The 14,537-nt window shown below is 43.1% G+C and overlaps 1 protein-coding gene across 1 annotated transcript in view; it reads right to left on the reverse strand.

Annotated features, from left to right (window-relative positions):
• rogdi (rogdi atypical leucine zipper) overlaps positions 1–9,712 on the reverse strand; it is a 17,125-nt gene extending 7,413 nt beyond the window's left edge. The window contains exon 1 of the mRNA XM_037689320.1: positions 9,677–9,712. Within this exon, the coding sequence (XP_037545248.1) occupies positions 9,677–9,712 (36 nt within the window). The remainder of the gene's footprint in view (positions 1–9,676) is intronic.
• Between the last annotated feature and the right edge of the window lie 4,825 nt (positions 9,713–14,537).

Genomic DNA, 14,537 nt, shown 5'->3' on the forward strand with positions numbered 1-14,537 from the left:
AAACACTACTAAAATACTAAGAAAAGCATATTAAAAATACTACTAACATACTAAGAAAAACATTTTAAAAAATACTTCTAACATACTAAGAAAAACATTAAAAATACTACTAACAATACTAAGAAAAACATGTTAAAAATACTACTACGGAAAAGATATAAAAAACCCTACTAAAATACAAGACGTCAAAGGTGAAAAAGAAATACATCTACAGTGTGATTCGTTAGCAGTGAGGTTTTTTCAACATCATGGTTCTGTTAGCGGCGTAGTCTTGTTAGCAGGTCCAGTCAGCAGCTTCATGATAATAAGGACCGCAGCAGCAACAAAATATTATGTAAAAAATGGGCTGATTCAGTGAACTGATTGATGTTTCAAATATGGGTGGTTGAAAACATAACCCTGTCAGGTTTGTTTGGCCGTCGACGACGACGACGACGTTCAATTCATAAATACTTTATTTATCCCAAAGGGAAATTATTTGTTGTTGTAACTCATTATCCTCATTTCATTAAGAGACGTTATAGACACTGATGGATGTAGGCAGGAAGGATCTCTTGTAAAGGTCCATCCTACAGTGGATCCTAAGAAACTGGCTGCAGATGCCGTCCGATCTGTCCACCCAGACTCGGCTGGCCTCTCAGTTTCCCCAGGCTGTAGGACCGCCCGAATGCTGGGCAGAACTCCTCCCAGAGCAATGGTCACTCCTCCCAGCAGTCTGCCGAGCTCCTTGTCGCTGCGGACAGCCAACTGTAGGTGCGGAGGGACGATCCTGTCCTTCTGCTGTCATGAGCCATGTTTCCTGCTAGTTCCAGTATTTCAGTGGTCAGGCACTCGAGCACAGCTGGCAGATAGATGAGAATGCATCCACAGAACATCCTTTTCAACTCATTTGAGAATTGGGGCTGTAGTTGAGATATTATTTGAGCTTTTGAGATGTTAATCAGCTGCTGTTGGTTGTAGATAAACTGCCTTGTTGCCATGGTTACGCATCATAATAAATATCCAAAACTAAAAAAGTTTCAGTAAAAATCCTTCCAGCTTCACAGCATCCGATACCAGAGGAAACAATCAACCAAAAAAGGTGATTTACATCCAGAAAAAGAGGAATTAAAGTTTCCAAAAGCAAAATTTCAGAATGAAAGTAACAGAGCTGCTCCAACATGCAGCCACCTTGAGTAGCGCAATTCTAGAACTACTACTTGCTACTACCTCTACGACGACTACTACTCCCACCATCGCTACCTCGATGACGACTGCGACAACTGCTGCTCCCACCACCGCTATCTCTACAACGACTGCTGCTCCCACCACCGCTATCTCTACAACGACTGCTGCTCCCACCACCGCTATCTCTACAACGACTGCTGCTCCCACCACCGCTACCTCTACGACGACTGCTGCTCCCACCACTGCTATCTCTACGACGACTGCTGCTCCCACTACCGCTATCTCTACGATGACTGCTGCTCCCACTACCGCTATCTCTACAACGACTGCTGCTCACACCACCGCTACCTCGACAACGACTGCTGCTCCCACCACCGCTACCTCTACGAAGACTGCTGCTCCCACCACCGCTACCTCTACGACGATTGCTGCTCCCACCACTGCTACCTCTACGACGACTGCTGCTCACACCACCGCTACCTCGACAATGACTGCTGCTCCCACCACCGCTATCTCTACAACGACTGCTGCTCCCGCCGCCGACAACGACAACAAGAAGCTTAATTTAAAAAGCACCTTTCAGGACACTGTAGAGCTAAAACCATGATAGTGCAGAAGAACAGGGCAACAATAAGAGTTAATAGAATTAAACCAACCATTAATCCTTAGATAGAGAACTTTACTAACTGGCTTTTCTATGTATGTGAACGTTCCTGTAAAGTGCCCTGAGACAACTTTGTTGTGATTTGGTGCTATATAAATAAACTGAACTGAATTAAAACAGAAGTTCACCTGAGCAGAGCAAGAGGGTCTGATCTAAAGAGATTTTTTTAAACAAACTTTATTTACAGATAAACAATATACAATCGATCTAAAGATATGTTTTCAGACAAGTTCTGAGCAGTGACAGAGACATGATGTTTCGTACTTCATAGGGCAGAGTTCACATGTTCAACATTCCAACTTATTTGCCAAGATTATTATTGTTTATTAATTTATTTGTTTTTATTTTAGGAGTCGGCCCTGAAAGGTAAAAAATAAAAACACTGCTAACAGAAGCAAAAGGGCTGAGATCAGTTTCCACTCGAGTTCTGTGTAGCTTTAACAACTAACAAGTGCTACGTTGATGTCTTTGTCTCTGAGGGACTTAAACAGTGAATGCTTGTAGTTTTCATGATGAGTGTTTTTCTAGACTGGAATTGAACAGAGACTATATAAACCAAATGTTTTTGCCGCAAGATATCCAAGTAGGTAGGAGTTACACTGTGGAGAAGAACAGAGGAAAGTTGTTTTTTTGTTTTTTTTGAGTGACAGCTCCTGTCAGGTGGAGCCAGCAGTTTTATCAACCATCAGTAGCAGTGGTGGAGTCAGGGGGTGGACAATGGTGGGCTTGGCCCCCATAAATTAATCTTCAGCCATCCCAGTCATTTGAGTAAACAATACTTACAAGCAAAATGATTGGGGTGGTCACTTCACACACACAACACACAGCACAAGCACACACACACACACACACACACACTTATTTTATTCTTTATAGGTGTAGCCATCTTGGACTTTCATGTTGCACCCCAATTTTGGAAAGGAACCTTTCAAAGAACCTCGATGCAGCCACACGCCAAAATAGAAGTTGGTACCTCCCTTGTTTTTCAAGTTATGCTACAACATGCACGGATGGACAGAGGGTAATTTCCAATGCCTCTCTTCACTCCGTGACAGTTGATGATAACCAAGAGGATTTGTTGATGTTCATATTGTATTTGTCTCATTTTTAGGCCTGAACAGAAACTGATGTCATTTATTTTAATATGTGCTGATTATTAGTGTTAAATGGAAGGGATGCATATCACCTACTGCTTTTTCATGACACTGATTTAAACTAAGACCATTTTATGTTGGGATGTGATCGACAAGGAAAGATCTGGTTGCTGGTATTAAGAGGGTCAAGGCCACATATGCACAGAGGATCGAGGGTCAGTTCACCTCACAAGACCCTCAGAGCATGTGGAGGGGCATTAAGTAATCTGAAGTTATGCTGTTTCCTCCCAATGACACAATCACCAACCACTGCATCGACCTATCCGTTCTGTCACTGTTAGTGAAACAAAGAGTCACTAATCTAGGAGTGATACTTGACCCTTCTCTGAAACTCAACAATCATGTAAATATGATTGTTAAATCCTGCTTTTTCCAGCTGAGGCATCTGTCTAAGCTGAAGCCCATATTGTCCAAAAATAACCTGGAGACAGTAATTCATGCATTCATTACATCCAGGCTCGACTATTGCAACTCACTCCTTTTTGGTATCAGTCAGACCTCCATAGCTAGACTCCAACTGGTCCAAAATGCAGCAGCCTGGTTTTTGACCAGCACAAGCAAAAGAGAGCACATTACACCTGTTTTGGCCTCCCTACACTGGCTTCCGGTTCACCTTCGAATCAAATTCAAAATACTCTTGTATGTCTATAAATCACTAAACAGCTCTGCCCCCTCCTATCTTACTGATCTGCTCCAGCCGTATGTCCCACCACGTTCTCTCAGATCAGCAGACCAGTTACTCCTAACAGTCCCAGGAACCCGTCTCAAGCGCAGAGGTGACAGGGCCTTCTCTGTAGCAGGCCCAAGACTTTGGAATGAGTTACCTCTGCTCGTTAGACAGGCCCCCTCCCTCACAGTTTTTAAATCTCGCTTAAAAACACACTTTTATCCCCTGGCTTTCTGCACTGTGTGATCTGTGCTGAGTCTGTGTGCATCACACTGTGTTGGTCATGTTGCGGTTGTTGTTGTTATCCATTATTGTTTTTGTTGGTTTCTACTTTTTGGTGTCCTGTTATGTAATCTGTTGCTGTGTGCTTGTTCTGTTTGTCCCTGTACAGCACTTTGGTGTGCTTTCTCACTGTTTAAAGTGCTTTATAAATAAATTGGTATGGTATGGTTTGGTAAGTATATAACAGATTCTAAAGGAAGGAGTGAACAATGCCCCAAAGATCCAACACTGCCTGATGCTCTCAACAAGTTCTACACACACTTTGAAGACCCAAACAGGCCACCCAGCACCAGACTCACCCCAACACCAGATGAAGAGCTTCCCAGCGTGACCTCAGCAGAAGTAAGGAGTACTTTCAGGAGGATTAATCCTCACAAAGCAACTGGCCCAGACAACATCCCCCGGAAAGTGTTGAAAGACTGTGCCAATCAGCTCTGTGAGGTGCTGGCCGGCATCTTTAATTCCTCACTTACCCTGGAGACAGTTCCCACCTGCCTGAAGACTGTCACCATCATCCCAACCCCAAAGAGCTCTACAGTGAATGGTCTGAATGACTATCGGCCAGTAGCCCTTACCTCGATAGTCGCTAAATGTTTGGAAAAACTGGTTATGACTAGTGATGTCAGTCTGACACCGAAGCTCCGATCCTTGCTTTGAACTCGAAGTTGCGTTCCCTTTGAACCACTGCTACGAAGCGTACTTTGTGGCAGAGAAAGTTACGCAAGTGATGACGTATGAAGCAGTGACTGCTTCAGTCCCCAAATGAATCCCACAATAGCTTCATATAGTGAGATGATTCGTTGACACGAGACTTGCTTCAGGAGGCTTGCGCGCACCAAAACACACCTTAAAGGCACCCGACACACACCACAACATGTCGGTTTGTTGTTGGAGTTGTTGCGTGCGTTGTTGCCGTTTTCATCACTGCTTTTGGTTGATCAACATGGAGCCAACCAGGAATGGTAAATGGACTGTACTTATATAAAACCTTTCTATCTTATTTCAAGATACTCAAAGCGCTTTACACTACAATCTGTGTCCTCATTTACCCATTCACACAGCACTCTACTAGATCCCTACAAAGCTAATTGAACAAATCATTCTAATGAGACTAATCAGAGCTTTATCACATTCATACACTGATGGGACACACATCAGAGGCTATGAGGGGTTCAGTGTCTTGCCCAGGGACACTTCAGCATGTGACTGCTGGTGGATTCGAACCCCCAACTCTCACATTGGAGGACAAATGTTCTAACCACTCAGCCACAGTCGCCCTGAAGCTGTTCTCAAATGTGGGAACACTTCGAGCTGATCATCAGTCCCAATAAGGCGAGTAGTTTATTACAAAACAAGCAACTTGAATAATTGTAAGCTGGGAGGGCGGATCCAGGATTTTGCGAAGGGGGGCGGGGGTAAGTTAGGTACATTTGCATGTGTGGTGATTTAAGTGACTTCTATGACCTAACAGTTTGTTTTCTTGTTTGATCATTACTGTTCATACAGGTCCAGTGCTTGTATTGTTTCATGCAACTGGCGTATAATAACAATAGTCCTTGATGCTTAAGACACTACAGAGCTAAGCACGAAAGCAAGCAGGAGAACACTGTTCATGGTAGGTTATGTTCAATATATATGTTTATATATGTTTATCAATATATATGTTTATCCACACAATCCTACACACCATCCTCCACAGATAGTTGCAAGTTGGTAATTATGAACACACACACAGAGAAACACGTCTGTGTTCATGACGGTCAAATTTTTCTTTTTCTTTCAGCTTCCAACCTTTGGACAAGTTTTGACAAGTTTTGACAAGTTTTGATCGAGATGCTACACTGACAAGAGCTCACAGGAATCATACATCGGATGCCACAGTTGAAGTTCAGAGATACTCATCTGATCATCCCTTGCAAAGATCAGAGGATCCTCTGGCCTACTGGAATGATCACAGAAATGTTTATCCACATTTGTTCTTGTTGGGTAAATAATATTTATGCATATTTATGCCTCATCTGCTCCTTGTGAACATGTTCATGTGAACATGTACAACAAACCAGTTCTGCTTGTGATAAGATGGTCTCTTTGGTACTCCCTCCTCCATTGCCAGGTTTGTTCCACTTTGGAGTAAGCTGATGGGGGAAGAATCAGTTTTGTTGTGTGTTTCCTTGACTGATGAAGCCTTCTGGATCGAAGGCGAAACGTTTCAGCACAAAAAAAGAAACTGTCCAGATGACCTGACTGAAAATTTTTGGATTTTATACCTGGATTATTGAGCATGGACTTTGTTGTTATCAACCAGTTTGACAAAACTGTCAACAAGGAAGAGGGCTGGCAATGGAGGAGGGACGTACGTACCAAGGTGACCATCTTATCACAAGCAGAACTGGTTTGTTCCACTTTGGAGTAAGTTGTTGGGGGAAGAATCAGTTTTGTTGTGTTTCCTTGACTGATGAAGCCTTCTGGATCGAAGGTGAAACGTTTCAGCACAAAAAAAAACTGTCCAGATGACCTGACTGAAAAATATTGGATTTGTTGTCTACTATTTCACCACTAGATGTCACTGAAATGAACCTTTGAATGAATGAACCCAAGTTCAATACAACTGGCACCGTGGTTCGATACTGCTTTATTGCTTCATTTGGCCATCACTAGTCATGACCCACATCAAAACAAACATTAACATTACAAGGACCCTCACCAGTATGCATACCGCTAGAACCGATCAACAGAGGTCACCATCTCCTCTGTGGTCCACACTGCTCTCACCCACTTGGAGCAGAAGGACTCTTACGTCCGTATGCTCTTTGAGGACTTCACGTCCGCCTTCAACACCATGATCCCCCAAACCCTGATGGACAAACTAGTCACACTAGGACTAAGCCCCTCCATTTGCAACTGGGTACTAGACTTCTTAACAAACAGACCTCAGTCAGTGAGGATCCACAACTTCTCCTCTTCCACCATAACCCTCAGCATTGGCTCTCCTCAGGGATGTGTGTTGAGCCCTCTCCTGTTCACTCTGCTCACGTATGATTGTGCAGCTACCCATCCAGGCTGTCATATTGTAAAGTTTGCAGATGATACAGTGGTGGTGGGATGCATCACAAACACTGATGAGTCCAGCTACAGGCAGGAGGTGGAACACCTGGAGAGCTGGTGCAGAGAGAATAACCTTCACATCAATGTGAAGAAGACAAAAGAGATGATCATGGACTTCAGAAGGAACAAACACACCTACACGCCCCTGAACATAAGAGGATCTGCGGTGGAAGTGGTCTCCAGCTACAAGCACTTGGGTGTACACTTGAATGACAACCTCAGCTGGATCAACAACACCACCAGCCTGATCAAGAAAGCTCATCAGACACTCTACTTCCCCAGGCGGCTGAGATGAGCTGGTCTGGGAAGCTCAGCCCTCACCTCCGTCTACAGGTGTGCAGTGGAGAGCATCCTGTGCTCCAGCATCAACGTGTGCCATGGAGGCTGCACAGCTGCAGAAAGAAAAGCTTTGCAGAGAGTGGTGAAGGCTGCACAGAAGATGTTGGAGTCAGCCTCCCCACCATCACAGACATCTACAGGTCCTTCTCAAAAAATTAGCATATTGTGATAAAGGTCATTATTTTCCATAATGTAATGATAAAAATGAAACTTTCATATATTTCAGATTCATTGCACACCAACTGAAATATTTCAGGTCTTTAATTGTTTTAATACTGATGATTATGGCATACAGCTCATGAAAACCCAAAATGCCTGTCCCAGAAAATTAGCATATTTCATCCCACCAATGAAAGACAAGTGTTTTTAATACAAAAAACGCCAACCTTCAAATAATCATGTTCAGTTATGCACTCAATACTTGGTCGGGAATCCTTTTGCATGCATGACTGCTTCAATGCGGCGTGGCATGGAGGCAATCAGCCTGTGGCACTGCTGAGGTGTTATGGAGGCCCAGGATGCTTCGATAGCGGCCTTAAGCTCATCCAGAGTGTTGGGTCTTGCGTCTCTCAACTTTCTCTTCACAATATCCCACAGGTTCTCTATGGGGTTCAGGTCAGGAGAGTTGGCAGGCCAATTGAGCACAGTAATACCATGGTCAGTAAACCATTTACCAGTGGTTTTGGCACCGTGAGCAGGTGCCAGGTCGTGCTGAAAAATGAAATCTTCATCTCCATAAAGCTTTTCAGCAGATGGAAGCATGAAGTGCTCCAAAATCTCCTGATAGCATTGACCCTGCCCTTGATAAAACACAGTGGACCAACACCAGCAGCTGACATGACACCCCAGACCATCAATGACTCTCTTCTACCGGACCGAGACCTAGGTTTTAGCCCGGGCCAGAGTTCGCCTTTTTGTTCCGTGACAGAGTTCGATGGCGCGTTCACACCTCCCTAAACGAACCGGACTTTCTAGGAAAATGAGCTAGAGTTCGATTAAAGCGGACTAAACAGGGCTAGTGTGAATGCACCCTTAAACCCTGCCCAATGCCTTGCTGCCCTTCCACCTGGTGTCATGCAACATCATAGGCGTCGCAACCATTATATGTGAAGGGGACAAGTCCCCCCCACATTCCAAAAACGTTAATTTGGACCCCCTCACTTTTACTATGAAACATTAGTTCAGGCGGCGCAGTTTCTCTTTCTTCCTGAACAAATCCATTCCACTTGATTAATAGGAGAATACTCAAACCACTAAAACGCCACTCCAGGTTTTCCTGGTTACCTCCAACTCTAAACACAGCAGCCTGTTGCCACGGTCACAATATACGGTGGTCACAGAATATGGTGTAACACCTGCAGTGTCTCTGTGCTCTCCTTCTGCTTCGGCAGAAATCGCGCACAGGTGGAGGAGATGGAGACAGCTCTGTGTTACTCGCTCGCCAGTTTAGCAAGCTTTTTGCGGGCAGTTGTTGACCAGGGGGTTGATCATAAACATATATTCATGTTAGGAGGAGAGAAGTGGAGCGCTACATCTGTAGCATCTTAGCTTAGCAGTAACTGTGACGCTGTAAGACGCTGCAGGTGTTAAGAGACACTGTGTGTTCAGGTGCATTAAAGCTGAAATGTCTTTAAAACCCCACACCTTGTTGTCCTCAAGCGTCATGAGAAACATCATTTAGATGAGTAGTGTTGAACACAAGTAAAAAAGTCCAGTGGTGATGTTTTTTATTTCTCTATAAAGACAAATAGTGCCGACCTGATGCTCTGTATTAAAGTGTATTAAAGTTAAAATTACTTTAAACCCAGAGCTGAATTTACACAAACTTGGTGAAAAACATGTTTTAAATGTGTGGAATTAAAGGAAATCTAGGTGAAATGTTGCTTTTTTGTCACTAGCAACACCTTTTTTTTACTCGCACACACCTACACACATCATTGTGTCCCCCCCCCCCCCCCCCCCCACATTACCGATGCTTCCGACGCCCTTGTGCAACATGTACCTTCCTTCTCTGCATCACGCCAGGCAGCTCTCTGCCATCGCCTGTCATTGTCCCTGCGTTTAGCGCTGCTCCCTGAGTCCAGCAACTTTAGACTTATGATGTTAAACAGAACCTTTAGTCATTTCGATGGGGCCAGCGCCTCCAGTGTCACCTCCAGGTGTTTAAAGGGCCCACAGCCCGCTGGAGCCCCCCCACCCTACCCAACAACAAACACGAAGCAGCTAGTGCTCCCGTTAACCGGACAGGTGATTGAATGAGGCAGCTTAGCTAGCTGCGATAACGGAGCAGCTTCTTACCAGCACAGCTCTCTCCACCTGACTGGCAGTGGACATCTTCGGCAGCTCAGACAGGGACCTCTGTGAGTTCAACATTTTAAATCCCGTCGACAGAGGCAAAAACCCTGAAGTGACAGTTCAACAACAACGTCCTTTCTATCACATGAAGCGAGACGACTCGCTGCGTACTAGCTTAGCGGACGATGTGTTGCGTTCAAAAATATAGGAAATTACCTTTATCTAATTTATTACGGGATTTATGTGATTTAAGACTTGCCTACTTAACACATTACAGTTTTTACTCTGACCACATAACAAATAAATGCATTTAAATTATCTACAAAATAATTATTCTCATGCTAACTGAAGTATTAAGGTTTGTGTAGTTTCAGTTCGTCATTAGCCTAGCCTGGAAGACTTCTGCCGTTTTCTTCATGCTCTGTGCTCTATGACAGATGTCACGACTGCTATACTAACTACTGATAGCTATTTAACCGAACATCACATCAAACACGAATACTCTATCCATTTACCAGTCTCAACAAAACAAGAATTATCATTTTAACCTGATTTACGTGAACGTCCCATTATGTTGGTCACACACTTGCAATTAAAATAGCCCCGCCCAACAACCCATATATGAGCATACAACTTCCGCCCACTGTCACAAACAAATGGATCTACCAAAGTTCAAATGACAAGGAAAACGTGGTTGTTGCATATTTTTCAAGTACTTCTTTAGATCTTGATGAATTTGAAGTCCATGAACTGAAAGCTATTTTGCGATTATTTATTTGTGATTCATTTAAAAAGCACAGCTCAATGTCAAAGTTTTGTTACTAAAACCACAAAATTTGGATGTTGCCTAAAAACAGAATGCAATGATTTATAAACCCCATGAAACCACAAAAGATTATTCACAAAAGAGCCTATAAAACATATCAAAAGTTTAAAGAGTTAGTACTTTTTTTAAATTAAAAATAGTAATTTGGTGGCAGCAACAAATCTCAGCACAGTTGGGACAGAGCCATGTTTACCAGTTTTACTGGTCTTGTCTTTTTTAGGCCCGAGCAGCGAAGTGCTGCGAAGGCCTAAAAATGCTGCTTCCACCCCCATGCTTCACAGTAGGGATGGTGTTTCTGGGATGGCACTCATCATTCTTCGTCCTCCAAACACGGCGAGTGGAATCAAGACCAATTAAAGCTGCAAGCAGCATTGAAGGCCCTCGCAGCAAAGCGCCGCTCCGGCCTTACGGCGACCGCGCAAGCTCCAGCGACTCCGCCCAGTCACCATTGAGAATGCTCTCGCGCCCATCTCCTGCTCGTTCAAAAGGTTGCACATTCGCCGAACCTTCAACATCACCGAGAAGGGGTTCTCTGCAGACCAAAAGTGGGCGTTTCTGGCGAATAGGCGTTTATGGGCGGCGAACACTGATTGGCTAACAGTATTTAATAAGCGTTTGTCGGCGGCGAACACTGATTGGCTGTGGGTAACCCTCAAAGTCACGAGGATTATTGATGAGGTAACGTTTCTTTGCGATGTTTGACAAAGAAATATGGTTTATTGTACTTATAAAGAATGTTATGTTTTCACTTATGCATATTATTGAAGTACGTTTATTGTAGGTCACTATAGTTTCGACCGTTCTCTCGTTGTTGTCGTAACGCACTGAGGTAAAGTGAACCTCCACTCGGCTCCGGCAGCTCTCACTGTGCACGTTTACAACAACTGGGTGTTGCTTTTCAAAATAAAAGCTGAAAATAAAAGTTCTTAATACTTGAAAAATAAATATTTAAAAGCTGAGTATAACTGAAAAATATGAAAAACAAATAAATAAAAGTTGTTATTAGCTGAAAAATAAATAAATAAAAGCTGTTAATTATATCTATGTCTTTCTGCCATGTCAGGGACCACTCTCACTTCAGGTTGACTCTAGAAGACCCCAAGATGTTGCCCAACATCTGATGTTGACTTTCAAAATAAATCGCCTCCAAAGTTTAACATAGTTCATAGTAATAGTCAAAATTTGCTGACCTTGTTGCAACATGAGTTAACACAAACATGAGTGTAAATTGTCAATGATTCAATAATGAGTAATAACTTATTCAATAAAAAGTCTGTAATGTGTCAATAATAGTCAATAATTCATTCAAGAATAGATTATGGGTGTTTGGTATGGCTCAGTGGCTAAAATGGGTTGGATGTTAGAGAAATTACTTAATTTTAAATTACCTGAATGTACAAATTCCTTCATTTATAGTTAAACTTTAGGAAATCAACTTTTTTTTTCCTTGTGAAAAAAATATCAAAATTAACTTTAAAATCCAATCCAGGATTAAGTAACAACTAGCAACACCCTAACTGTACTATGTTCTGTGTTTCCAACAGATGCTATGATGACTTCTAAAAATGGATGTCCCAATAAACACATTATAAAATTCAATGATGCATCAAATGTTGTCTGAGTATGTTTTAAGGTAATAACAAATGTGAAATCTGGAAAACAAAGAGAATTCCTGAATCTGTCTTGTGTGAGGGCAGCACGGTGGCGCAACTGGTAGAGCTGCTGCCTCTCAGCGAGCAGGTCCCTGGTTCAAATCCCGGTCCGGGGGCCTTTCTGGGTGGAGTTTGCATGTTCTCTCCGTGCATGCGTGGGTTTTCTCCGGGTACTCCGGTTTCCTCCCACAGACCAAAAACATGCATGTTAGGCTGATTGGTAACTCTAAATTGCCCCTAGGTGTGAGTGAGAGAGTGAATGGTTGTTTGTCTCGTTTGTCTCTATGTGTCCCTGTGATGGACTTGCGACCCGTCCAGGGTGTACCCCACCCCTCGCACAGTGATTGCTGGACATGGGCACCAGCGACCCCCGTGACCCAAAATGGAATAAACGGGTAAAGATAATGGATGGATGTCTTGTGTGCTTTGATGTGTACATAAGTTTATTGGAGGTCCTGAAACAACTTTTCTGAGAACACAAAAGATTTTTATTTTACCTTTGGCCAAGATGTCAGTTTGAAATCAGGCTGCTTACTGCAAAACCAAGAGGTTTTTTTAAGACGGTCTTCATTTGTATTGTTTTGTCCACTATAAGCTAAATGTAATTTCTAAAATATGGATAAATCTGATCTCATCATGCAGCATAAGCAACTGGGTATAGGTGTGAGGGCCAAAAGTCTGGTTATGTACTGACTCCTAAATGTGCTTGTTTTCTACTGAAACATGGAGTAGGGTTGACCTTTAAAACGTGAGACAGCTGAGGAAGTTAACCAGTAAACAGAATACCTGCTCCAGTTGCAGAAATCTGACAGAAACTGACAATCACTCATCTGTAGTGACTGCAGGTTGAACAAGACAATGTGAAGTTAAAGGAAACCTCCTTTGTCCCAAGGCCAGTTTAAGTATCATTAATATTTTTCTTTCTTTATGAATCGATTGTAACTTTGTTCACATTTTTCAACAACCAAAATGGAATTTGTTTTTTAATGTTATGGCTAGGTATTAAAAAAAAAAACTAACATTTAGCTCCCCCATTACCCAGTTATGTTGCTCTTATTTTGAAATGTAACCGGAAGTTCTGTGTTAAGAGAGTCGAAAAAAGAAGTTATGGAGACGCCGCGGCAGTATACTGGAGCAATGTCGAACCGAGACGCCGCCAGTGTTGAATCTGAGACGCCGCTAATGTCGAACCGGTTAACACCATAGACATAATATGCCTGTGGTTAACACAATCTGCCAATAACGCCTTGTTTTTAGACATAATGTGTCAGTGGTTACGGCATTTTATCGTTCAGCCTTTTTTTCTATCGTCCAATCAAATATGGCCGGCCAGACTCGCCTATTTTCATATAGTCCAATCAGATATGATCGCCCAGATACGCCCATTTTCCTATAGTCCAATCAGATATGACCGCCCAGATACGCCTTCCGAATTTGGCTGCAGAGATACCTACTTGACATCACCTGCGACTGCGGGAGCTCCAGCAACGCTTCCCAGTTGCCATTGCGAACAATCTCATGCCATTCCCTCACGCGTCCACCAGGGTGCGCGTATGCCGAATTTCAGCAATCACCTTCCACCCATATTAGTATGAGTCCGGCTGCAAGCCTTACAAGTTTGGCTAAAATCCGACCTTCTAGACAGGACTTATTGTCACTTCCTGTTTTGTTGCGAATGTAAAGAACTTCCTTTAGGCTTTTCAACATGATCATGGAGAATATTGTTTTTCACACAAGGCAGCTGATGGCTCCATATAAGGTCAGAGAAATGCGTGTTTGCTTACCCTGCGGAGCGGGGCTCGGTCTGTTTACATTCACACTGTACTCGAACCGCGCTGGAGTTCGCTTCTACCGGACCGAGACCTAGGTTTTAGCCCGGGCCAGAGTTCGCCTTTTTGTTCCGTGACAGAGTTCGATGGCGCATTCACACCTCCCTAAACGAACCGGACTTTCTAGGAAAACGAGCTAGAGTTCGATTAAAGCGGACTAAACAGGGCTGGTGTGAATGCACCCTAAGTCAAGTCATGAATCAACAATACCAATGTGTCTACAAGTGCTCATTGATGAAGCATAAAAAAATCTGGTTTAGATCAGATCATGTATCACTGAGATATAACTGATGGAATAATGTATGGGGTGCACTTGAGTCATATGTTAAACCACAATATCAATGTGTTTAGACGTGGTCACTGATCATGCACAAAAAAAACTGGTTCCGATTGGATGACGTATCACTGAGATATAACTGTTGGAATAATGTAGGGGGCGCACTTGAGTCAAATGTTAAAGAACAACATCAATGCGTCTATAAGTGCTGACTGATCACGTACAATAAATCTGGTACATTTTGGATGATATTTCACTGAGATATAACTGTTGGAATAAT

This window comes from Nematolebias whitei, chromosome 15 (genome assembly GCF_014905685.2).
Source record: "Nematolebias whitei isolate Nwh7 chromosome 15, NemWhi1, whole genome shotgun sequence".
Classification (NCBI taxonomy): domain Eukaryota; kingdom Metazoa; phylum Chordata; class Actinopteri; order Cyprinodontiformes; family Rivulidae; genus Nematolebias; species Nematolebias whitei.